General features: G+C 50.1%; 3 protein-coding genes across 3 annotated transcripts; 2 read left to right on the forward strand and 1 right to left on the reverse strand.

Moving 5' to 3' along the window:
* The first annotated feature begins 1,049 nt into the window (after nucleotides 1-1,049).
* LOC128268537 (tyrosine-protein phosphatase non-receptor type 61F-like) lies at nucleotides 1,050-12,280 on the forward strand. The gene is made up of 8 exons (XM_053005660.1): nucleotides 1,050-1,125; nucleotides 6,792-6,965; nucleotides 7,038-7,300; nucleotides 7,375-7,600; nucleotides 7,682-7,828; nucleotides 7,911-8,872; nucleotides 8,983-9,108; nucleotides 11,886-12,280. Exons 1-8 carry the CDS (start codon nucleotides 1,114-1,116, stop codon nucleotides 11,908-11,910), a joined length of 1,935 nt encoding a protein of 644 aa, XP_052861620.1. The 5' UTR covers nucleotides 1,050-1,113; the 3' UTR covers nucleotides 11,911-12,280.
* A 964-nt stretch (nucleotides 12,281-13,244) lies between these two features.
* On the forward strand, nucleotides 13,245-13,765 carry LOC128278164 (immediate early response 3-interacting protein 1). Its single transcript, XM_053016832.1, has 3 exons — nucleotides 13,245-13,403; nucleotides 13,467-13,568; nucleotides 13,653-13,765. Exons 1-3 carry the CDS (start codon nucleotides 13,316-13,318, stop codon nucleotides 13,706-13,708), a joined length of 246 nt encoding a protein of 81 aa, XP_052872792.1. The 5' UTR covers nucleotides 13,245-13,315; the 3' UTR covers nucleotides 13,709-13,765.
* LOC128278163 (biogenesis of lysosome-related organelles complex 1 subunit 2) lies at nucleotides 13,682-14,337 on the reverse strand. Its single transcript, XM_053016830.1, has 2 exons — nucleotides 13,957-14,337; nucleotides 13,682-13,892 (listed from the first exon to the last, which is right to left on the reverse strand). Exons 1-2 carry the CDS (start codon nucleotides 14,248-14,250, stop codon nucleotides 13,758-13,760), a joined length of 429 nt encoding a protein of 142 aa, XP_052872790.1. The 5' UTR covers nucleotides 14,251-14,337; the 3' UTR covers nucleotides 13,682-13,757.
* Between the last annotated feature and the right edge of the window lie 9,827 nt (nucleotides 14,338-24,164).

Below are 24,164 nucleotides of genomic sequence, written 5' to 3' on the forward strand. Positions count from 1 at the left end.
GTTCGCACAGTTCGCCTCCTTTGTTTTTTCTACCGCGGCGCGTAGTGGACACGACAAAGTGGCTGTCGCCTTTCACATTGCACGACGAGCGCTGGTAACATTAGCGTGTGTAGATTGCTTTGCGGCCTGCCTGTGAGTTGAAAGAAAATGTCGGAGCACACTCAGTGACGGGACGGCCAACTCAATCATCCAACGGACACACGACGCTTTTCGGTCAGTGCGCGCGTTCCTGTGACGTTCATATCACGGCCCAGCAGCAGAAAAAATAGCGGTGCGTGTGGTGGCGTAACTCAGCAGGCCTCCCTCGCCTCTTCGTGCCACTTCTAGACTTTGGCCTTTTTGCCGCCGCTGCTGCGTGTATTACGCGCGCGAGAAGGGAATGGAGCCGCGAAGCTAGTGAATTCGGGACTCGCTCTCGTGTGTGTGTGTGCGGGCGTGCTTGTGTGTAAGTGCATCGGAAGAAAGTGTGTGGGGTGGTTCGCGGCTCGATCAGAGGAGGCTCGGGGGCTTTACAGCAGCCCCGTTCTGACCCCGCGTGTCACCAGCCCGAGCGGGTTGTGTTTCGTTTGGAGTTTTATTTCACGCCCTCGCGGTGTGTCTGGGCCTCAACAAGCCACCAACAGAAAGGTCGAAAAATAAATCCCAGCCGCGGCGGTGTGGAATGCAAAACAACAACGAGCCCCGTCCGTAGAGTGACGTGCTGCAAAGTTTAACGGAACCATTTCGGGCAACACAAAAAACGACGACCCAAGAATTTGGTTTCGGCTATCACAACACCCACCCCAGTGGCCCGGGATCGATTGAAAAAATTCGAGTCGCGACGGGAAGGAGCAGGGTTAATAAGTCAGAGGGGTGTATCAGCGCGCCTTCGTCCTTCGAGTCGAGTCAAGTCTCGTGCGCCACGAGCGCGCAGCGCCATAGCTCTGGAATTGAGGCGAAAAAAGTGGTCAAGAAGTGCGAAATAAGAAGAGCAAGCCAGCGGGAAGGCACGACACGACGATGGCCAGCACAACAAACAACAGCAGTGCCGGTGGAGGAGGAGGCGGTGGAGGAAGCAACGGAAGCAGCATCGAGGTTGAATACAACGAAATCGAATCCCGGCATGGCTGGGCGATGGTGTTCCAGGTAGGTGGCGGTGGGTAGGGCCGGGGTTCTGCCGTTCCGCTCCGTTCAGGGTCGATCGGGTTTTGTCTCGTTCTCCTCGATTTTTACGGCGGTGCCCCGCGGTGTGCGTCGCCGTTCGCCGTTGGTGTTTCTGGAAGGTTATGCGCCTCTGCACACAGGAGAGAGATGCCTGGCCGCCTGTGATTACCGAACAAACATATCCAGCCACCGCTGCCTTCAATTGGCGTTTTCTTCTCTTTCTCTCTCGCTTTTTCGTTTTAATTTCCGTCTCGGGGCATGCTGCTGAAGGCCGGTTGCCCCTCGGCGGCCGGTCATGGTGGGTGACGAACGGTTTCCCGGAAAAGGGTATGGACTAATTCATTGGCTTAGGTCATGCATGATGTTGCCGATGAAAGGCGGATCGATTTTTTACATTTCTACCACCCATCTACCCATCCGGGGGGAGGTGATGGACCCCTGTCGAAGCCACGCCAGGTCGTCACCTACTTCGATCGCCGCGCGCGCCGCCGCTATGTGACTTCCTTGGAGGGGGCGTTTTACTGAGGGGGACTGTGTCGAAGGTTACTCTGATGTAACGACGAGCGCGCCCCGGGTGTTTATGCAACCACCACTGAAATGGGTATTAAGAATTAAGGTGCTGGCCGGATTCTTAAGCAGCATAACCTAATCGTTCCGACGGCGGACGCGGTGACTCGGAATTGGAAACACGGTCCGCTAAGGGGAAAACAATAAAAGCGGGGCAGCATACACTGCCTGCGATGCGATAAGGTTCCGGTGAATAAACACGCACTCCCTGTGGCCGCCGCCGGCGCCATCGGCCGGGGGCATCGGCGAGATAAGCCCCGCACACCGCGTACCGTCCGCGTATGCGTATTGTCACTCTCGCGAGCGTTGTGCGATTATCAATGATGTTCGATCCACGGCCGGCTGAGTGGTGCGTTACATCGATCGACAAGATAAAAAACGGAGGCCCTTTTCTCGTGTCTTGTCTTCTCGGGTGTTGCTGCGCGGTGAAACCGAATTTTCATTCCACGGCGATTCTGAATGATAATGAAATATGTTCAATGGCGTGCGAGTTCGGCAAACCGCAAACCTGGATTCCGGTGCAAAACGACGATAATCTTTCTCGCGGTGGCCACTTTCAACACGGATGCTTATTGATGGACACTATTGATAAGGCTGCTGGGATCGATTCGCGATGTGTGTGAAGCTACAATAAATTAGAGCTCCGATTCCGATGAAATTATTGATGGAAATTCTTGGCCAAGTGCGCTCGCTGGAAGCGCGAGAGAGCGAAAAACCATTAAAATAGTTTGCAACTGGCCAATGCCATGAACGCGGGACGCCTCCGCGACATTGATTGATCGTCCCGTGGCGTGGTGCGGCGCACCGCGTCGAATGAACACGGTTACCGTCGTTACCGGGGCACCGTCTTCTGTGTTTGCTATGATTCAGAGAAATTCTCTATGATCATCGCAGCGCAACGCGGATTTCGATTGAATTCCTTGAATTCCCTTCCTTCCTCGTGGGGAGCGATTTATTTTACACCCTTACGAGGCCCCCCGAGGCCGCGTCATCCCGTCGTGCTTGCAGCGAAAGCAGACGTAGCGTCTGGCGGCGGCCACCGACCGACCGATCGATGGGCACAACGATCTTGTGTCTCACCTTCACCCCACGGAAGGGACTGCAAAGGATCTACGTGTGTGTCCGCTCGCTCATTGTCTGGTGCATCCGCCACGGTATGATATAAAAGCCAACGGAAACGGAAGCCACAAAAAAAGGAGAGGAGAGGTAGTGGTACAATTATTTTTATCATCATCATCCACCTCTCTCACACACACACGGTCACTAGTGACCGCAGAGTTCTACGAACTGTCCGCGGTTCTCCTTGACTCCCGTGCGCGCGAACCTCACGATAAGCCCTCTTCTGCGGCGGGGACAACGGGAGATCTGACGATCGAAGGCGGCGGCGGGGGACAAACAGCGAAAGGAGCGAAACACGAATCACGTGTGTGTGTTCGTCAACCCGGTGGCGCTTAAATGGCCCAGTTCTCCGAGGCGCGTGCTACACATATTGTCAATTTATTCGCGATCTGTACGCGCAGTATTGGACACTACCACCACCATCGGCAATGTGCGGTGCGGGGTCACTTCTTGTGGTGTTTGAAATGTGTTCCTTTAAACAATCATGAATCTCTTAAAATAATAACTGATGGGTCGGCCACGGCACATGAGGCAGGCAATTTTTCATTAAAAACCACCACCGCCGAAAGAGTAGCAACGGGATCGTGTGGCGATCGTTTTTTTGCTCTCCTTCTCCTTTAGCTCTGTGTCCGTAAACACTCTGGTGGCCGCGCGCTGGTTTCGATTTTTAAGAGGAACTCCGCCACTTTTTGCCTCCTCTTGCGCGGGCCTCCTCGCCGCGACGCGGGGTCTGTCTGTTTTATGTTCGGTCGAATGTTCAGTTGGCCGCGGTTCTACGAATCTCGCGAATTCGTAGAAATAATTAAATTAGTATGAAAAAAAAAATCGATTCCCGCCCCGTATCGCATGCCTTGTGCTCCGTTGGCACGCCTTGCCGGCTTACGGGGTGCGTAACCTGCTCTCAAGCGATTGGAGCGAATCGCCGTCCCATCGGGGGCCACAGGAGAGTTCACGGGGCCACCGCGCGAGGGAGAATTGTACAGGGTGGTCAAATAAGCGTTCTCTTTTTCATTTGGTTATAAAACAAAAACGGCTTAATATTTTTCGATGCTTGAACATTTATTTGAAAGGTTGATCATCAAATTTATGTGTGAAAAACAATTTCGCTCAAATGTCGCCCTCGGCTGGCTTCGCAGTAGCCCAATTGGTCGACCCAATTTTTGGGCACTTTTTCGACTGTCTGTGGTCCTATCTTGGCAATGGCAATTTAAATTTCAGTCTTGATGTTGTCAATAGTTGCTGGTTTGTTGTCTTTGACCGATCCCCAACAGATAACAGTCCAATCGTGTAAAATCGCAATACTTTGGAGGTCAATTCACAACACCATTTGTACTGATTATTCGCTGTCCAAAGACGCGGTGCAACCAATCGATCGTGGCTGTCGCTGTATGGCAGATAGCCCCGTTCTGTTTTAACAAAATGTCATCCAAGTTCTCAGCTTCAATTTCGCCAAAGAACCAATCAGCCAACATGGCTCTGTAGCGTTACGCGCCTTCGACGGTTACGGCGGCTCTTTCTTCATCCATTCATCCGGCGGCCGATGATGCCGCCGGACCGAAAAGTCACTTGTTTTTCATGCATTGGCTTCTCTTGCACGACGTATGGGTTTTCCGAACCCCAAGAACGACGATTCTGCTTAATAACATAGCCACCGAGGTGGATATGAGCTTCAACGAAATGAGCTTTTCAAATATCGTACCGTTTGAGATAAGACCTACCACTTTGGAAGTAAGTTTTTTATATTTCCCAGCATTGTTCAAGCGTTTAGCAACCCATTTCGTAAATTTTTAAGTGTTTACTAAATGTCTACTACTTCCAGAATCAAGTTTGACGTTTTAAACGTCAAATAATGGGTAGTTCAAAAAGAGAACGCTTATTTGACCACCCTGTAGTTGTTCGTCGTGCCCGTTCCGGTGGTGATGGTAACTAGCGCAGCCTGCCCCGTTATAGCACGCGACCCGTTTTTAAATACGCATTTACGATGCCGGGGTGTTCCGGGGTGTATCGTTATCGCCGAATTTGTTCGTGTAGACCGATGACCTGCCTTCTTCTAGGTGGCATTCTGAAAATTCCGTTCCAGTGATGCGTCCTATGCGCACGTGGACATGATGATAATGGCGGTGGCAGTTGGCGGTGAACTTTATCGAACCTTCGACCGGCGCATTTCGGGGAACCGGTTCCAATCTAACGCTTCACTAACGATCAAATGATTATCGTTTAGCCCCTGACAAACACGGGGCGGCGCCATCACGGGGAACCATAATGAAGCATTTTCAGTGTCGTGTACCAAATTAGTCAATCTATCTGTGCCTTGCGATTACCGTTTCGGAGAAGAACTCGCGGCGGAGCACACATATTTGACATTCCCTTTATCTCAGCGTGCTGTGTGGTGCTATCTCGATCTCAAATCAAGCCGCCTTTATGTGTAACTGGGTTGAATCATAATTTCACCGCTCGCACCGTAATTTCCATGTTAAAACCTGCGCCGCCGAACCGAAAGAGGAACCGATGACAAAGACGGTTATTTTCAAGAATTTCCGCGAACCGCCGGTGAGAATATGGCACAGTGAGTCAACTTATTCGCCAAAGAGAGAAGAAAAAATATCACTTCCCCGTCACACGCGATTCTCTGGGAAGCTGAAAATTATCGTTGTAAGTTTGGCTTGCTGTGATGTGCTGCTTTTCGGATTATCGGTGTCACTTTGACGGCTGCCAAATAAGCCAACCGAAACCGGTAGTAGAGGTTCCACTAACCGTTTGGGTACCGAGACCGAGTGTGGTTCACCGAATTGGACAACTTTTCCGGTGGAGAGACTGAATTCCCAAATTCGATTTCGTTTCCCGAAAATATCGACCGCCCCAGTCTGTTTATCGAACGGATTTCATGCGAATTGTCGAAACATTGTTTGCTTCTGATAATAACCGGTTGGCACCACCGGTTGTTATGTTCAAATGGAATGTCCTCAATGCAATGCAGCAACAAAAACTGAAACGCCAAACAGTGAGCGGTGCATGATTACGACGACGGCGATCCGTTACGACTGCGGATCGTGCGTCCGACTAATGCTTTTTTAGCTCCGGATATGAGCCGATCGCGCGCGCGATCGTTCCCCGGAATGCGGACGTGCACCACCTCCCCGCCGCACACTGTCTTCGAGCTAAGGTCACGCGGTAGTGATCGTAGTAGTCTTTTGTGTCGACCTCTTTAGCTCTTCATTAAACCGACGCGGAACCGTAAATCACTAGTTCGATCTGTGCTGTGCCGGCCGGAAGCGGTGTCTGTGGTCTCCGAATGGTCACCGGGAAAGACGAAGGTTATCATTAAATTGGCTAAAATTAAAGGAAACGGTAGATGCGTTCGGTTTCGGGAATTTTAAATCAATTTTAATTTGCAACATAGTTGTATGGCCACCGTGAGGTTGCTTGAGGGTAAAACAATTGTTACCGGTGACGCGCCGGGTGTTTTCGGCATAAAAGCTGTAAAATAGGCGACTTTCCGATTGCGGCGACGATGCAAACTACGCGAACTCTGAGATCTCTCCCGTCGGTGTCACGACTAGTTTTCCTACTAGCAACGTTATCCGAACCGTAACGATCGGTGCGCTGCAAAACACAATAGCCACAGTGTGACAGGTTGGCAACTTTTCTGTTGCTGCTGGACCACAATAAACCGTGGCGGGGAAAACGGCGCACTGCGGAAATGATGTTTTCGATGCAAATCGGAGCGCCGCAGAGAAAGTTTTAACGACTTTTGAAACCGCTACTGAGGACTGGTGCTTATTTCATAAAACAGTGATTCGATACGCTTGGCCATGGCCGTGGGGTTTGGATTTGATGTAACCTTAGTGAGCGTTCTTCAAGGTACCAATCGATAACCATTCCTCCGATAGGACAAAGGGAAGGCCGTCGAAATTGTTGGAGTGTTCTCTTAACTCTATTTTACATCTTTGACCCCCTTGCAGGACATTCGCGAAAAGAGCGACCTGGAAGCGCGAGCGAAGGACTTTTCAACGAACGAGTCGAAAAAGTTGGACAACCGTCGGCTGAACCGCTATCGGGATGTGCTGCCGTACGATCACTCCCGGGTCGCACTAAAGCGTGGCGACACCGACTACATCAACGCGAACCTGGTGAAGGTGCGTGCGGCGTTTAAACCATTGTCATCGTCATTCTCCCTCGTTACTGATGGGCATCATTTCCCCCCGCAGATGGAGCACACCGGAAGGAAGTACATCCTGTGCCAGGGGCCACTCCCGCACACGGTTGGCCACTTTTGGATGATGGTCTGGGAGCACGATTCACGCGCGATTCTGATGCTGAACAAACTGATCGAGAAGACGACTGTGAAGTGCCACCAGTACTGGCCGGGCAAGATCGGCGAGAAAAACCGGCTGGAGCTGAGCGCCGTTCAGCTTTCGGTCGTGTACTTGAAGTGTGTTGAATATAAAAATTTTTGCAAGAGGACTTTCAGGTAATCGACGCGCTTTATGTAATCATCTTTTTGGTAAACACTAACCTCTCCCTTTCTCTCGCTCCTCGCGGCAGACTGACCGACCTGGAGTCGGGTAAAAGCAGGGAGGTGATACAGTTCCACTACACGACGTGGCCCGACTTTGGCATTCCGAGTTCGCCGGTAGCATTTTTGCAGTTTCTCAAAGAGGTGCGCGATTCGGGCACACTGGACCGAGACGTTGGGCCACCGATCATCCACTGTAGTGCCGGTATCGGGCGTTCCGGAACCTTCTGCCTGGTGGACTGCTGTCTTGTGCTGGTGGGTATTGTCTTCGAACAACTAATTCGAGTAAATTGCGAGGTGAATAACCGGAGATATCCCTGTTTTTTTGGGTCACAGATCGACAAGGAAGGGGAAGACCGTGTGTCGGTGCAGAACGTGCTGCTCGAGCTGCGACAATATCGTATGGGACTGATACAGACACCGGATCAGCTGTACTTTTCCTATCAAGCCATTATCGAGGGAATGAAGCGCATGAACAACTCCGTAAGTGTTCCGGCGTGTGAAGTTAAGCCAAATCGCGCGATCTTGGTTTGACCGGAATCGTATTTGTTTCTCCCCTTCGCAGTCCTTTGAGGAGTTTGAGGAACTGTCCATCGTGTCATCGACTAGCCAGCCGACCAGCGATCAGGACACGGAAAACGAGGACACCCCACCGCCATTGCCACCGCCTCGGTCCCACTCGCTGACGATCGGCACGAAGCCGCTGCCGGTGATACCGATGAGCGAGAGCGTGCACGAGGATTTCCTGCTCAGCAACAGCGAGCGCGATAAGGTGAACAATCTGGTGAACCTGGAGAAAAGCAAGCAATACGAAATTAGCGACGAAAACCACCACCATCACAACAATCACCACGCTCGGGGCAAGAACAATGGCAATCACCATCATCACCAGCGCCACCATCATCACCAACACAATAATACCAACCGTCCGCTGCCGCCGCTGCCCAAGGAAAGCTCGCTGGACAAGGTGAACGAGGCGGACGACGGAGGAGAGGACAGTGAGCGAAGCGACTCGAGACCGGTGGCCCGTCACTACAGCAGCAGTAGCAACAATAGCAGCGGAGGCGAAGACGAACTGATCGAGGAGATTGGCAGCAGCGACGAGGATGACGATGACGATGATGATGTTGGTAGCGAAGGAGGAGCCAATGTTCCGTCCGATAACAGTGATAACATTAAAAGCTCCGTTCTGGACGAAAGCTGCAGCAGCAAGGCGGTGGGCAACAGGAACGCACACAGCACCGGCAGCAGCAATACCACCAGCACCTCCACGACAGCAGCTGGTGGTGGCACATCAAGCTCGTCGTCGACGACCGCTACTACCACCAGCAGCTCGTCGACTGGCCTGTCGTCCTCGACGTCGGTGTCGTCGGCAACGTCGGCTGGCACCGGTTCGAATAGCTCGACCCTGGAGTCGAACCGTGGCGATAAGTCTTCGGCGTTTAACGCCAACTCCACCTTACCACCCTTGCCGAACGGTGCCCTGGACGACGATGAGGAAATGATCTCCAGCCCCGAAAGAGAACTGTAAGTAGCGTAGGGAGTCATTCGCTTCCCTTCAACTCTTTGTGGCGTTGCTTTCGGGTTCCTGCCGTACCGTTGGGTGTTTTACCATTTTGATTCCCTCCCATCCGCAGGTCACCGAGCGCCGAGTTGCGCCGCCGCAAGCGCGCCGAACGTCACACGGCGATGGAGGAGAAGATTCGCGAAATCAAACGCAAGCAGAAGGAGGTAGAGAACAAGGGGTCACCGAAAAAGCGCAGGTTAATACTATTCTCGATAGCCGCTGGTGTTTGTTTCGGTGCTCTTTGCGTGTATCTTTACGCGAAACAGATGTAAAAGCCTTACGCGCGCCCCCCTTCCTGCTACGGGGATCTGCGGGGTCCACATTTCGGCGAGACAAGAGTCCGAGCGGAAACGTAAATTATTTCCTTCCTTTCCCTCTGCTGCTGCCGGTGAATGGCGCGCGCCGCAGTGTGAGAACCGATGTGATTAACCAGTATAGTTGCAATTGCGATCGATTTAGAGAAGCTTTCCGGGGGACGACGATGGGGAAGTGACGGAAACATATACTCGTCATAGAAAAGTTGACGACACGACGACGGGATTGGCGTTGTTCTGTGGCGTGGCGATGTTGTACCACCAATTCAGTTTCAGTCAATCAAAACAGATCCGTACCGTACTAAAAAAAAACTATCAGGCTGTGGCACCGTTTTGTTTTTCTTGGCAACAGGCACGTACGGGGCACATATGCTATAATCGCTTTGTTTTTTTGATAAAATGAGGGAATGTATCACACTAAGTAGTAAACGCTAAGGCAAAGACGTTGTCGGCGAATAAACATTTCCAAGCAGCTTCTCTGGGTGCGCTGGATGGATGGATGGATGATTCCCGATTCCGCCAGAGACCGAGACACTTCCTTTGGTGTCCGTGGAGTGCCAGAATCTCTACGTCCACATAAACGAGAGTTGCTCACAGTGAGGGGAACGTGTTTTTGAATGGTGATCGCGAATGCCGCGCGAAAGTGTTCAAAGCGAATGGCGTTCTGGCGAAGGCGGAAACAATTGTATATTCGTTTGCTAATTATTACTACTCTACTATCATCCACCACCCTCCCGCGGGGGGGGCAAAGCTTTTAACTTTCTCTGTTCATACTAGAGCTGTGCGGAAAACACGGCGGATTAGTTGAATAATCGTAGCTTCATACGCGTAGGTTTTTACTAATTTTATCGTAGAATATGCACATTATATGCACACACCTATTGCTTCATGGCTACCGCGTAGTAGAAGGAACAGAGAGGTAGAAATCTAGAGAAAACAAGAGATAGGGAAAATGTTGAAAGCTCCCGCACTTTCGGTTCACTTTTGTTCGCACGCTTTGGTGACGATAAATTGGTTTGCTTTATTTGTTGCGCTCGATAAAGAAAACTTCAAGTTTAAAGCGAAATGTTTCTCGATGTCGTGACGTGGTTCAACATCCACGTCCAACAATCGAAGTGTGCTTCGCATCGAGTCACATCGAGTGAATGCAGCAACACACAAAGGCGGAACAGTAGGCCACCAGTAAGAAAAAAATAATGAAGAAGTGACTATTCAAGACGAAAAGCGAGTCCCGTGTTTTCTAGAAATATTGAATAGTTTATTTTTTTAAATCCCTTTTTCTTTTACTGACAAATATAATATATATTACTAGATGTGGAGTAAAATTGTAGAAATATTTTATTAAACAGAAACATCCACGCGCGCGCTGCTGAGACACACGACGGGGCGATGAAACCGTAGAGAGTCTAGAAAGTTGATGAAGAAAATGGGCGGATATTGTGCGGATATGATATGAGGGCGAGAGCAAGAGTTACGACAGGTGGTCCCCCTCGGTTAGGAGGCAGTTTAGGCATGCGTGTCCAATATTTTATGTTTTATTTAGATGAAATTGTATAAAGAAAACATGTATGGTGTAATGTGGGCGTCGTTTTATAATGTCCCTTCGGAAGAAAGAAACTGCGTAGCGTGTGGAGTTTATGTTGCGTAAGGTAAAGAGTATGTCCTCGCCCTAAGGTGCACGCATTTTGTCACGCAAGGCCGATCGCCACAGCGGCTAGAGATCGAACCTCACCTCAGCCACCAGCCAGAAAAAGAAACAAAGTAAGAGAATTTGAAGCTTATCTGTTGGGCGGCGAACGCAACGTGTTTATATTTTATGTTTCTTCTATTTATCGTTTTAGAATGCAACGCCCTCTCTCAGATCGTAAAGCGACCCGTCTGTCGCTTTCGTTTCCACAATATGATCATGAGCACGGTTTAGAGCTTTGATGCGCCTCTCATCTCCTACGGTTCTACTTCCATTGACTTGCGTGTAACATTAATATCATTTGACTATACTTTTTTGGTTAAGAAAAGAAACCATTTGGCCCGCTCCGTTGCATAGGGAGATAGTTGAAGAAACTAGGATATAGACTCACCGGCCACAGTAACACGCACACGGAAACGAGAAGGAAACGATGGCGGCGTTTACTAATTTTACAATTCAACCCACGATCGAAGCATTCTGGTGAGTGGAGTTAACGAACTGAGTGAAACTAGGCGAAACTACACCTCGAAAAACACGTGTTAACCAATACCATCGACACCACTAGAGGACACTCCCATCATATCGACAAACATAAGAACCAAAAACTCACAACGCACCCTGTTTTGTTGTCTTTTAACTTCTATTCAAATGCGTTTATAATGTCTGAGCTTCTCACCAACATTTGATAGAAATGTTTGTAGCTTTAGTGTTGCATATTGGTCTCAGTAGGCATATGAATGAGTCTCCACATCGGATTTTACACACACAGCACCGAAACATAGTTTTGAGGGCAATTGCAACAGAACGCCAGCGGACTAGGACCCCACCCAGATCGTTTCGGCCAACCGTTTCTACCAGAGATTATAATTTTTCAAAACATATTGTTTCGCAAAGATACACGCACAGAACAGGGAACTGATGATTGCATGGTTTGAGCACAAGAAAGTAACCCGTTTGCTTGTTTATTTGCAGGAAGCAAAAGGAATCCGAGAAATGATATTTGGAAATCCCGTGGAAGGTATATTTCATCTGTTACATTTAGACGACACAGACTCACAGCGGAATGGACGACACGCGCCCCGTGAAGCTCGCAAGGGGAATGCTTTCAGTGGAATAAGCTATGAAACATGTAGTGCACTAAGAGCCTAGGACTTGATCACACTTTTGATACACCCCATCATCATACCCATTAACGGGCGCCAATCTCTCGCGGGCATTAAACATTGGCACGCTGCGGAACAATCTTAAACTGTTTTCAATTGGCCATTGATTGACAACTTGCGTGTTTACTCAACGAATAGACAATCAAGAAACTTTTCGTTCAATGCAACTAAAGTTTTTTGAATAAAAAACAAACTAAACAGCTTCCCAACCACTCTACTACTAGGCTACTATACTAGGCCAAAACTATGGATTGGATGGCTTGCATCCGCTCACACACTAGACGGAAAAACAATGGTAAAAGACTGCATTTCTCTACCTTTTATAACTGGGTTCCTGTACATTTACAGTGATAAGGAGGACGGAGCAAAAGATGTCAATTTTTATCTAATCAAGCAGCAAAAATGCAGCCCCTTATGCGGCTGCCCATAGCAGAGTTGCATGTTGATCACTGTTTGGTTGTAGTATTAAAATGTATCCAGATTCCAGTTTTCACGATTATTTTTCGAAGTGAAGTGATTGAAATGATGCCAAACTTGGGAAGGGGACGATCGCTCGTTGAATTGGTTGTTTCAGAGCCGTTAAGGCAAACGTTATCGTCTACATTTGAGTTACATTTCATCGCGTTAAATCAATCACATTTGGTCTTTACAGAATTGCGCAGGTTAATTAGTTTAAATGTTTATTGACCATAACTACGGTTTTGTTACATTGAAGCTCAGTTGTAGAACATAAATATAACTCATGTAATTCCCAACTATTTTTCATACTCCTTAAAACGGTTAAGCTTGTGTGGTGGTAGTATGACTATAGAATGGGTACACTGGATTTGGAAGCGGCATTTGGAATAGCATTCTCAAATCAGAGAAAACACGACGACACCGGCAGCTCATGCAGAGAATGTGCAGCTAACATCAAATTTATAATAAAAAAAGTTCATAACAATTATGTTGCATTTCATTGCCAACTATCTACTGTATCCATAAATCCATCCATTAATAAAAGCATCAATTTTATACACACCGTTGCCTTGACTAATTAACGGCCATTCCGTATGTTTTGGGAACATTAACAGTGTACAACGCTGACGTTCCACCGGCGTTCGTCGTGCGGATGACGTTTGCGTAAACTGTCAAAGGCAAGCAAAACAAATCGCCAGACCACGATCGGCAAATGTTGGTCAAGTTTACCGCTCAGAGTTTTGTGCATTTGCATCCGGTTAAAGACGCAACGTATCGAAAATGTTCACCCTCTGGACGCTGGTCGAAGCAACGCTTCTGTTTCTGAACGCAGTTTGCATTTTGAGCGAAGAACGGTTTCTAAGCAAATGTAGGCGATCGCCGAATGGCACGATCTCGGCTTGCATTTAATAGGCTTTATTTTGTTTTCCAGACGGCTGGGGCGTATCCTCCCAAGTGCAAGGATTCGGAGAGCCCACTACCACCAAGGGCCAAATACTGATGCTGGTGCGATCCATACGAACTGTGGCCAAAAGTAAGTAGCCGGCTACCGAGCACGCTACTGGCGATGTCGAGACAACAGAGAGTTATTTCATTTCACCTTCGGATTTCTTTTCAGTACCTTTAATATTCTTCAACATACTGGCGATAGTGTTTAAATTACTGCTTGGATAATGGCCTGACGTGTATTTTGGGTGAATAAATAAAACTACTTCCTAACTTCCTACTGCTGCTGCTTGGTTTTGAGTGATTTGAACTTGTCCTCCAATCGAATGCTGTACGAATCGAGCTGGTACGCGGCCGCTTCCAGCTTGTCAACCGTGGATTCAATGTCGTCAATTCGTTGCAGTAGTGGTTTCTATTGTAAAGGACCAATATACGATCAGTACGCTCACGCTACGAAGGTTCAACAGCGAACTCACCAATTCCTCGTACTTTTGATTCAGCTCAGCGTTTTTTGTTGCGATCGATTGCGACATCTGGCGCATATCGGCCACCTTTCCCATCATGGCCCGATTCATGTTCTCGATCAGCTTGTAATCATCCACGGTCGAGGCCAACTCATGGGAAATGTATTCGCCCGTTTTCTGGAACATTTTCGTGGCCAACCGCGACAGGTTCGGATCGTGCGCATCGAACGGTTCGAAACTGGACGTCGAGGTTGAAAGCGTGGGTCCCTTCCTTGGCGAATCCGTCACCCCGTACTCTTCGTCCATTTTCGGCCGGGCGAGGTTAATACTGTACGGCAGACGAAACAGCTTCTTTGCGAAATAGATCGGTAGCACCAGCAAAGATTGTTTTGTTTACATTTGATACACAAGACTTCTGCATCCTTTTGACGTTTCCAGGCGCTCGGTAAAGTTGTATTTCCAAGCAACCCTGTTGTCAAAATGTCGAAATGTTGGGCAATCAAACAATTTTTAGTAACGTCCGCAACGGCTTTATTTTATTCAAGTTCAATGTTGGAGACATTGGAGGTGAATTATCGATTCAGGAAGTACAGCTTGGTTTTCTCATTCTCATCAGGTATTCATTTGAACAGTTATTGGCTGACTAAAGAGAGACACTCATCACTTCCGTCCTCGGTCGGCACCGATACTATAACCAAACCGTGCTGCTCAATTAGCGAATCGCGAACATCAAGCTGGCCTTGAACTAGCTTCAACTCTTCGCTCAGATTTCCGTTGATCCGCCGTAGAGCTTCAAAATCCCGACACTTTTCGCGCAACTCTCGCTGCAGCTGGACGTACGATTCTTCCAGGTCCTCCAATTTGTCCTTAAGCAACTGCACCTGATACTTGAGTGCTGGCCGTTCTATTTCCTGCTGCGTGTGAGCCATCACCGCAACCGTTTCCCTATGTTCCGTGCGACCTTTATCTTGCACCCCTCTTTCACGAGTGCGACTCTTCCGCGAGCAGTTTCCGTCTGAAAGCGGCGATCAACTAGTTCGTAATGTCAAAGCCAAGACTGCTTCGCTGCGTTGACGGATTGAAAACCGCATGCGCAATCCACGTTTGTGTGCTTGCTCTTTTTGTTTCCGGTTTAACTCGAGCAACTTTTTGAGTCTCAGGGCTTTTTTGGCTAAAAAGCTAAATCAGTTTATGAAAACACACCGGGCGTAGAGAAAAATCTCTTACAAAAAGCGCATTATGACACCAATTACAGTTGCTTGTGTTAGAAAACTATCGCAAGAACAATAGTGCCATTATAATCGTTCAAGAGAAATTAAAAATTACCTCTAAAATCCCATTTTCTAGTGGCTTCGTGTAACGAGCACGTGGTTTATGCAAGCGGCAAAACTGTCCTTCATTAATTGCATCAATGAACACAATGCACGTTGGCGCGCCGGTAACACCAACGCCCCCCGGTGACGGGTAGAGGAACTTGCTGCACCGAGTCCTGTAGTTCGGCTTGGCTACCGCTTTACATGGTTTTTACGAAAACACTTCACTCGTGCATCGCTAGTGGTGCATCCGCTCTGGGTGGTGTGTCGTCCTGTTCGCTCCTTCGTGGCGCTTACAAGGACCGGCCGAGTGCAGAATGCACGCATACTCTCCGCCGCCGCCAGACTGCCGTTACACACACTACGCTGCTTGTAAACGGAGAATCTGCCGTCCTATCAACCCATTCGGTCGATCGGATGGACGAGCCCCTTCGGGTTTTGGAACGACGATACCCCCCGCCCATCACGCAGCCGGACGCCACGTGCAGCGCATTGCATCGTCCTGCGTCCTTGACCACGCTGTGTCTGACGTTTATCGCCCGAAGGCGAGCCGCTGCCGCCGCCGTCGACATGAACCACAGCGCCCGGCATCTTGTCCGGGCGGAGCACCGGGCAACGGGTTGCAGAAATTTATATATAAACGACATGCAGTAAGCGCACGACCAGTAGTCAGTCATACTTTGTAATGCAGTGTTGCAGCGGCGAGTGAATCCCCGGTCCGGATCGAGCTCCGACGCAGCTGCCACGTTGCCCCATCGTCGTCGTTTTGTACGTGGAGCTGCGTACTGGTGATTTTATGTTTCTTTTTTCTGCTTGTTTACGTGTTCTTTTTCCGTGCTTCCGGATGGTGCGAACATAAGTGCATTCCAATTGGCCCCTTTTCAAATCCCGTCCATACAAAACGCCGCGCCGCGAAGCAACACGCCTGAGCGGAGACCCTTGTTGGGTATTAACGGTCGTTTGTAGGCGAAGCACCGCAGCGCGATGGAACGATAAGGCACACAGGCATTCCGCTCCTGGCCAGCCCAGGAAAAGTAGTGGACCCTTAACAGCGTGAAGGCAGGTATACGTCACTGTGTGCGGTGGTCCGAGGTTTCGATGGACTAAGCCTGATTGAATTACGACACAGAGCCCTCGAGCTGGCGCCCACGGAGTCCTTTGGCATCTGGCCTGGCCTTCGAACTTCTCATGTTGGCCGAACTGCCAACGAGTGAGCTTTTCATCACCTACGTTAGGTGGCCGCCGTTTATCACATCTCCCGGGAGTTTGGCCCGCAATTGGCGAGCTCTTGCTGGCCGTCGGCCGTGTGCCGTAACCGTGCTCGATTCGCTAATTGACCGGGTTAAACCGGAACCGGAAGTGATGCGCTCTTCACGTTCATTAGTGCACGGCTATGCAGGATGCGCCTGGGGGCCCAGCTCACGTGCTCAGCGCCGCCGCCGTGGCAATTAACGCTTCCGGCCCAGTAAACAGTGCATTGTCTTGCAGCAATGGTTTTACGTTGAAATGTCTTCATGCAGTCGGTTGCATGTGTCGGTTGCGCTTGGTGCTAATGAAAATTTAATGCAACATTCTCCACAATGTTTCTTACTCCTGCTGCTGTTCAATACGATAAAGTGCTGCCGGTTGTGTAATCCTTGCATCATAGAACGATAACCCTTCACTAATTAGTGCATCTCATTTGAATGCCGCCATAATGAGGGCGGCAACTTTTTGCGGGTTTTGTCTCGACCAAAGCTGCGGCAACAGCGTGCGGCCTGTTAAATTTATGCAGCATTAAAATTCCAAATTTATCTCCAAGTGCGCCCGCCCCGGGTTTGCGGTGGAGAATTTATTGACTTACTGGCCCTGCGCCCTTGCCCTTTGCGCCGGGAACTTCATCATATAATTCCGCCCAGGATGCGCGCCGGAAATCTGTTTGCCCGAACATTTGTGTCGGTGCCGCGGCGGTGGCAACTCTGCTGACAGAGTGTGTTCGTCCAATCCAAAACTATCCAGTGGAAAAGTCCGAGAAGAAAAAAACGATGAATATCCGAAAAACTTGGCCCAAGAACTTTGTAGTTCGGCTGCTGCTGCTGAGCTCGCAGGACGCACTTACAAAACCATGCAATAAGCAGGCGATGGCGCAGCACCAGCCCCGGCTGTAGCAGCCGTTTGCCAGCATCAAGGTGGCCTGGACTTTTTTCTTCCGCATAAAAGTTTAGTTTGGGGGTTTCCTTTCGTTTTTTTTCTTCCGACGCCTTTTGTGCAAATTCTTAACCCCTATCCTATTGCGTCTTTATTTAACAGGCGACAGAAAAATCCACCGACCCACAGGAAACATTCACACTGCGCACGGGGACTAAGAAGATGGCGAAGAAGAAGAGAAAGTGGCCGAGAGCCGTCCTCCATTTCCGGCGGCGCGAGTGAAGTGGCCGAGTGTGGCAGCAGGCGCAGATCGTTAGCAGGGTGTATCCCCGGGACACGGGAATGTGTTTGCGAGGTGCTTTGTGACGCCATGGCACGTGGACGTAGAAAGCGAACTTGACGGCGAGTGACACACATAAATTGTTCCAACCGTGTGCACCATGTGCCGCCCCCCCTTTTGGCCAGCAATTGTGACGGGTACTTGGGAATTTTCCATTTTCCCACTGCCGATGACGACGGACGGTGACTCGGTGCCGGCCCAAGACTTTAACGATAACAGTGGAAGTGAAACATAGAAATCCCACTCTCCGTTCGGGAAACGGCGAGAGAAAACGTTTTTTCAGCGCGGACGTGGACCGCACCGTAACCGGGCACCATTTGCGCGCTTTTAGCTCCGGACAAACAAATCAACGGAAGGACGAGAAGGACGCGCCTCGAGCCACTCAACTGACGGTCGGCCAATCGCCAACGCCATGGGTGATGATGTCATATGCATCGATTCGGATGAGGACGACGAAGATGATGCGCCAAGGCGTGGCGGCGGACGTGGAGCACGCGGGAAACGTTCCGCTGGCGGTTACTGGCGTCGGCAACGTCGGATAGGTATGTTTGGAAAGGCACATTCTCTTTCGTTTACAAACTCTCCGATTGCGAGATCCGATGTTAAATTAAGCTCCAACTTGTCAAGTCCTAAATTGGACGTGGCGTCACCCGGAACATGGAACGAGTCTGACGCGGAGAAAATTTAAACATAACACGCAGAACCAAAACAGCTGAACCAAAACAGCATTATCCCGCAACTTGTCTCATTTCCGTCTGCAACGTGCGCCATCGTTTCGGTCCCGTTTCCGTTCTCTGGTGTTTCCGGTGTGTCACGTTTCTGTTCTTTTGGCGTACGCGTTTGACCTTCACCACGACGCACGCATGTGTACAGTGTGTGCAAATCGAGATAGGACCCGCCCGACGCCACGGTGTCGCAATGGAGGCGCCCGGGTTTGGCGAAAGCCGTGAGAACTTCACGACGGCAAGGAGACACACACATGATGTTGCCCCTTCCCGTTGCCTCATCGACACCTTCCGTCTTGGCGGTTCCGCGACATGCGGAACTTACTGTCTGCGCTTACATAACCTCAAAGCTCAGCAGCTTTCGGACAACGTTTTCTGTTTGTCAATTACAACCGATTGGCGTCACAGTCGTTCCGGTGCATCCGGGTCCAAAAAACCTCGTATCCGGGAACGGCGGAGCGATCCAGATAAGAAAGACTTCCGCCGCCCGACATCGCACACGGAGCGAAGCAAGTGTCATATTTGTGACTGGATTTCATTGTTTCTTCTTTCTGGTTTTCGGTTCTTTCGGGACCATCATCATCGGCGGGAATCGTCTCTTATTAATGGTGATAGGGCCTGGTGGCCTGGGATCCTACCGTGCAGCCACGATGTCAGGCAACCATTAGCGGCTGTTTGTTTTATACTCCGCCATTCCGCAAACACGAAAGCACGACATTAGGGAGCGCATTGGGTTCGTATTTTTTGCCCGCAAATAGTGGAAAACAATGTCAAGAAAGTTATACTATCGGAACATCAGGGACAGAGCGAGAGAGAAAGGCCAATTGTATTATTTGGGGAGATGGTTTTTTGCGGGCAAACTCGGCTTCTTCTCCGGTCGGTCGGTCGGACCGCGGCCGTTAAGAAACTGATTGTGAGCGACCGGAAGTTGCCGGCACCATGCCCAGGTTGATTGGTGCAACCGAATTGTGCACGGTCATGCAACATAAATCAGCATCAGAGCGGGCTCGATTGTTTGATGGCACCGATGCCGACGGACGCGGAGCGACCGGCGGACGTAACGAGCTGTCATCCTGCACTGCAAATAGTCCACCTTGTAGTTAAGTTTGCCCACCTCATCGTCATTAGGATAAATTTTCATCGACAATTCCAGGACCCCGACCGACCGACCGGTCAGTCAGCCAGCCAGCCACACACACACCGGAAGTGTTGACTAAAAACTTCGAATCCAACAACGACAATGAACCCCATCAGCGCGCGCCATCACGCCATCCCCTTGCCATGACCCCCCCTTGGGTGGAATGAGTGTGCCCTTTTGGGACAACCTTTTAGGACGCCCTCGGCCCGGCTAGTGACGATCCCGAGTTTGATCAATGAGACCAGCACCGAAGCATTCGCCTGTCGTCTTGCGAGATGGTGTGATTTATGGGCAAGTTTATGCTCCTGCGGCCCCCCCAGTCCTTGGCCGCAAGTCCTGGGAAATTAAATATTAATGGCTTGTCGAATGCAGCCGAAAGGGGGACAGAGAGAGAGAGCGAGATTCTTTCGGCGCGATGCATTTTTGGAATAGTCAGCACATAGTAGTCGTGGTGGTGGCCGCCGGAAAGGAAAAAAGGCGATCACGGCCAGGACATGGCGCGCCCGCGCTAACGATGGTCAGAGCGGGTGGGCAACCCCCAACACAACAAAGAGCAGCCCGATTTTTTTGTCCTCCGATGTTGCCTTCTCATGCAGCATTTTAATGTGTGATACAAATAAATCATGCCAACCCGGGGTCTCCTCGGGTTGACTCGGGGTCCTTTTTTTTGCATCCCAATCGCTAGCGAATCACTGGCCATATTCTAATGATGCATGCGGGCACTCTTCCTCGCTGTGTTTGTGTCCCTTTTAGTGTTTGCGCACTTTATCGGACCATCGAAAGCTCACTTCGTGTTCCGGTGGTCAAACAGTGATGGGTGTGTGCATTAATTTTACAACCATTTATCAGACCGACCCCGATGCAACCCCCCCGCCTCCAGAAACGATAATGGCCGTTGCGGTTCGAAATTTAAATGTTAAAATTGTGTGGCCGACAGATAAGCGCTTCGCCTTCGTGACCATCCACGCAGAAACGGGGAGATTAAAAATTAAAGCGCGAACGATTTTGTCGCGAACGGGGCTCGAAACGGAACCCGGTATAATTGGGAACGTACATCACAAGCCCGGATTGCCGATCTCGCGCTCAGGGGATTTTGTAAAAAATGGTCCTCACCTCGCGCGTTTTGTAGTTTGTTAATACGAGGCCATGTGCTTGGAATAAATCAAAAGCCGGCCGGTTTCGTTCGGAACCGGAAGCCCAGGCCGCCGTCGCGAGTCGTGACAACGTTTTCGCGTGACAAAGGGCACTGTTTGGTGCCGAAACCCTTGAGTCCGTGCCGGAGTGCAGTTTAGCTAAACGGTGCACGCCCCAAATTCGCGCTCCCCCCAAGTGTACCTGACCCAGTGCAATCAGTTTCCGGATAAATCGTTAATAAGGGACCATCTTTCTTCATTATTGCCATTATTATCATCGCTCAGTCGTGACAGCGTTCGGGGTGCGCTTGGGGCAAAAAGAGACCCGGCGAAACCGGAAATGGATTTTTTCCGGTTTCGCCCGAATCGTGCCGATCAATGGGTGCCAATATCAGCGGATTCGACGGGTTCCGGTTACATCAGCCGCAGCAGCATGGATGTGAATTGCCACCGAATCTGTCTCGGTCTCTCGGTGTTTCGCCCCAATTCGAGTGCAAAATAAATGCAATCGAAGCGGCCCCGTTCCGGATCGGTGTCATTATCATCCTTGAACGCTTGCGGTCACTTGTTTAAACTCTTCTCGGGCTTCTTCGGACGGAGAAGCGTCGCGCATGGCTTAAGGACGAACGGAACCGTAGAGAGCTTGGCGTTCGGGATGGAACGAACTAAGTTTGAAAGCAATATTTACCAGACCCGGACGGCCCGGCCCGGACGGTCGATGCATCACGGATGCTGCTGGTGATCACCAGCCCTTGCCTTGCCACTACCGCCTTCCAAAAACCGCGGTATTTCATTATCGGAGAGTGTATTTTAACCCGGCTTCGGAGCATGGGGCCCGGCCATGGATGGTTGATGCTCCGAAGCAACCGTTTGCTCTTTGGCCAGTCTTCCGCTCGGCGGTTTTATTGCCCCTGCTGTGTCTAATGTAATTCAGATGAGTCAAAGATAGAGATTCTCCCCTTTCGAATGGGGCGCATTCTGAAAGTGGATGAAGTGGTTCAAATGTGGTTCCCTCTAAACTTTGTGTCCGAAGGCTTTCGATTAGTACATTTCGATGCTTTTAGCTACGTAAACCACGTTAAAGAATCGCCTTTTTGCGGTGACCCACAGGGCCAATTGATGATGATAGAGTCTTCGAGCAAAAACCGCAGCGACTGGGCATCAAAAGTGCATAATTGTGGGCTGTTTGCTTTTGATTTCCTCCGTTTAACGGCCCAGAAGCCCTCACACACAGCAAGGACAGAACACGTTGTTCGGACTTCAAACATCCTGTGGCGTTGAGGTTAGTGCGGTTAGAAGCGTTTTTGCGGTTTCGGGAAACCGTCAACAATCGGACTGGACTTTCGGGGGGGGGACTGGGACCACCGTCGGTTCGTGAGTTCCGTATCGATCGATCAGCTTTCGCTACGTCAAGCGTTTGGACGATGAAACATGGCAGAAAATTGATGGTTGGCGAATCGATAAGTTGACCGGAAGATCTCAACAAAAGACCTCGCAGCTCAGGGCGGGTTTCTTCTGTGTGCCTCAATCATCTCAATTCGTTGCCAATAACTTTTACAATGTGATGATTCATGATCTATCATTTTCGAAACGTACATTCTTTTCGGATTATTTTTATAAACTGGCGAAACACGGCGGAGAAGTCACTCAAAGGAGAACATGGAATGCGGCTGCTTCATGACTTTAATTATGCATTTCAAAGATAATTCTGCATCCTCCGTGCCGCGTGGAACTGACATAGGTTAAGGTTCGCGAGCATTTCCGCCCTGCGACGGGCGCCCGAAGATTTGGCTAATGATAGAAAATTACCCTCCACTGCAACGGACGGGAAATTTTCTTCTTGCACCTTCCGGTTAAGGTTTTCACCGTTGCACCGCGCTACGTTTTAATTGTGGCCGTTTGCGCGTTTTAAAAGCCACTCAAGTAGGGAGCATAATGGCGGGCGGCGCTGGTAATATTCCCCCACCGGATAAGCCATATGGCCCTTGGTTGGTTCTGCAGTGCAATGTGGATTGTGGTGTGTCGTGCAAGTTGCCGCCACTTTGCGACATCGGAAATGGCAGCCATTCTAGCGCTACCGGTTACGGTTCCTTCGTTCGTTCGTCCGGTTTTCATCCACAACCTAACGCTTTACACTAAAATTGTTGGAGAACATTCGCTGTGCAGTGCCTCTACCAACATGTTTGCTCTTTAAAATGGCCAGGGCACAAAAAGCTGTCCACATCTAACACCGGAATCGCCCGGAGCAGTAGAAGCGAGCTGTTCCCGTTCTTTCCATCTCACCTGTCAATCGCAGCAGTGTCACCGGCAGGTGTCGAGATGTCACACCTTTTTAACAACTCACAGACCCCGCGGTGTCGATTTTGAGCATTCGGCAAAATGAAATATGTGATCAGGACATCAGAAACAGTCGCGTTGCCGCAAGCTGCAACCGAATGCAACGCGGCCCTGGCTGCACCGAACCGGTTGCAGCTTTAATGTCGACCCCCTGCGGTTCGCTGCCATCTCGCCAAATTATTGCGTTCCACTCGACCTGGCCCACCGGACCTGGCATTGCTACGCTACGCGGCACGGTCAGTAGCTAATCGCCAATCAAGCACGGTGGCCCGGTTCCGGGTTCCGGACTAACGCTAACGAGATTATAATAATTATGATGCCATATCGGAGGCCACCGTGGCGATCACAAAGTTCGATGAGTTTGCGATTGTTATACGGTGGCCCTGGACACGGTCCAAATGATCGGGAAACTTCCGAGGCCTGGATCCTTTAGCCGAGAAGTCGAGGAAGCCAAGCACTCTCCCCGGGCCCGAGAAATGTATCGCTCTTCGGACCCGAGTGGCCCAAGTTTGAGAGTTGGCGGAATAATCAAACACTTGTTTGTTGTTTTGCTTTCTGTTTTTCGCCTCGAACTCAAGAGGTAGCATCCTCCTGGGTCACTTCAACAGTTCCGCCGGTACTCTTGAACGGTGGGATGAATGGTTGTCCCCCCAGGGGGAGTCCCCGTCGGGAAAAAACGGAGCTGCCAGTTTAAATTACTTTCATTCGGTCGGTTGTAGAATCCGCTAATTAAAAACAGCTTTCACACACCGATCGGGGCCACGTGGTGTTTGTTTTCGTGCTCCAATTAACCACAGATACGCCGCCACCGACACCAGGGAACTTGACCGTGGGACGGCCAATGGTGCTTCCCCTGGAGAGGATGTCGTCCACTTTTCGAGTTAATTTTAAATTTATGCTTCTGGAAGGCACACAATAAAAAATAGTCCCAAGACCACTTTGGCCACCATTTTGAACGTGGCCACAACGGTATGGCGCGGTGGCTTCTACGTGACTGGTCAGTCACTCGGTGGTCAGTACTTCAGGCTTTTTTACCGCTGGCTGAAGCCCCGGACCGTTGCAGTTATTAATAGTTCGTCGTCCACCGTGAGCCCACTGGTGCGGTCG

Source organism: Anopheles cruzii, chromosome 2 (assembly GCF_943734635.1).
Source record: "Anopheles cruzii chromosome 2, idAnoCruzAS_RS32_06, whole genome shotgun sequence".
Taxonomy (NCBI): domain Eukaryota; kingdom Metazoa; phylum Arthropoda; class Insecta; order Diptera; family Culicidae; genus Anopheles; species Anopheles cruzii.

What these genes read in the sequence shown, in the direction of transcription:
- LOC128268537 (XM_053005660.1), top strand. An exon ending in TGGACTGCTGTCTTGTGCTG is followed by an intron (nt 7,601 to 7,681) that starts GTGGGTATTGTC and finishes TTTGGGTCACAG; the next exon opens with ATCGACAAGGAAGGGGAAGA. An exon ending in TGAAGCGCATGAACAACTCC is followed by an intron (nt 7,829 to 7,910) that starts GTAAGTGTTCCG and finishes TCCCCTTCGCAG; the next exon opens with TCCTTTGAGGAGTTTGAGGA.
- LOC128278163 (XM_053016830.1), bottom strand. Translation starts at nt 14,250, where the DNA reads ATGGACGAAGAGTACGGGGTGACGGATTCGCCAAGGAAGGGACCCACG. An exon ending in ATCAAAAGTACGAGGAATTG is followed by an intron (nt 13,893 to 13,956) that starts GTGAGTTCGCTG and finishes CCTTTACAATAG; the next exon opens with AAACCACTACTGCAACGAAT.
- LOC128278164 (XM_053016832.1), top strand. Translation starts at nt 13,316, where the DNA reads ATGTTCACCCTCTGGACGCTGGTCGAAGCAACGCTTCTGTTTCTGAAC. An exon ending in AGAACGGTTTCTAAGCAAAT is followed by an intron (nt 13,404 to 13,466) that starts GTAGGCGATCGC and finishes TTTGTTTTCCAG; the next exon opens with ACGGCTGGGGCGTATCCTCC. An exon ending in CATACGAACTGTGGCCAAAA is followed by an intron (nt 13,569 to 13,652) that starts GTAAGTAGCCGG and finishes ATTTCTTTTCAG; the next exon opens with TACCTTTAATATTCTTCAAC.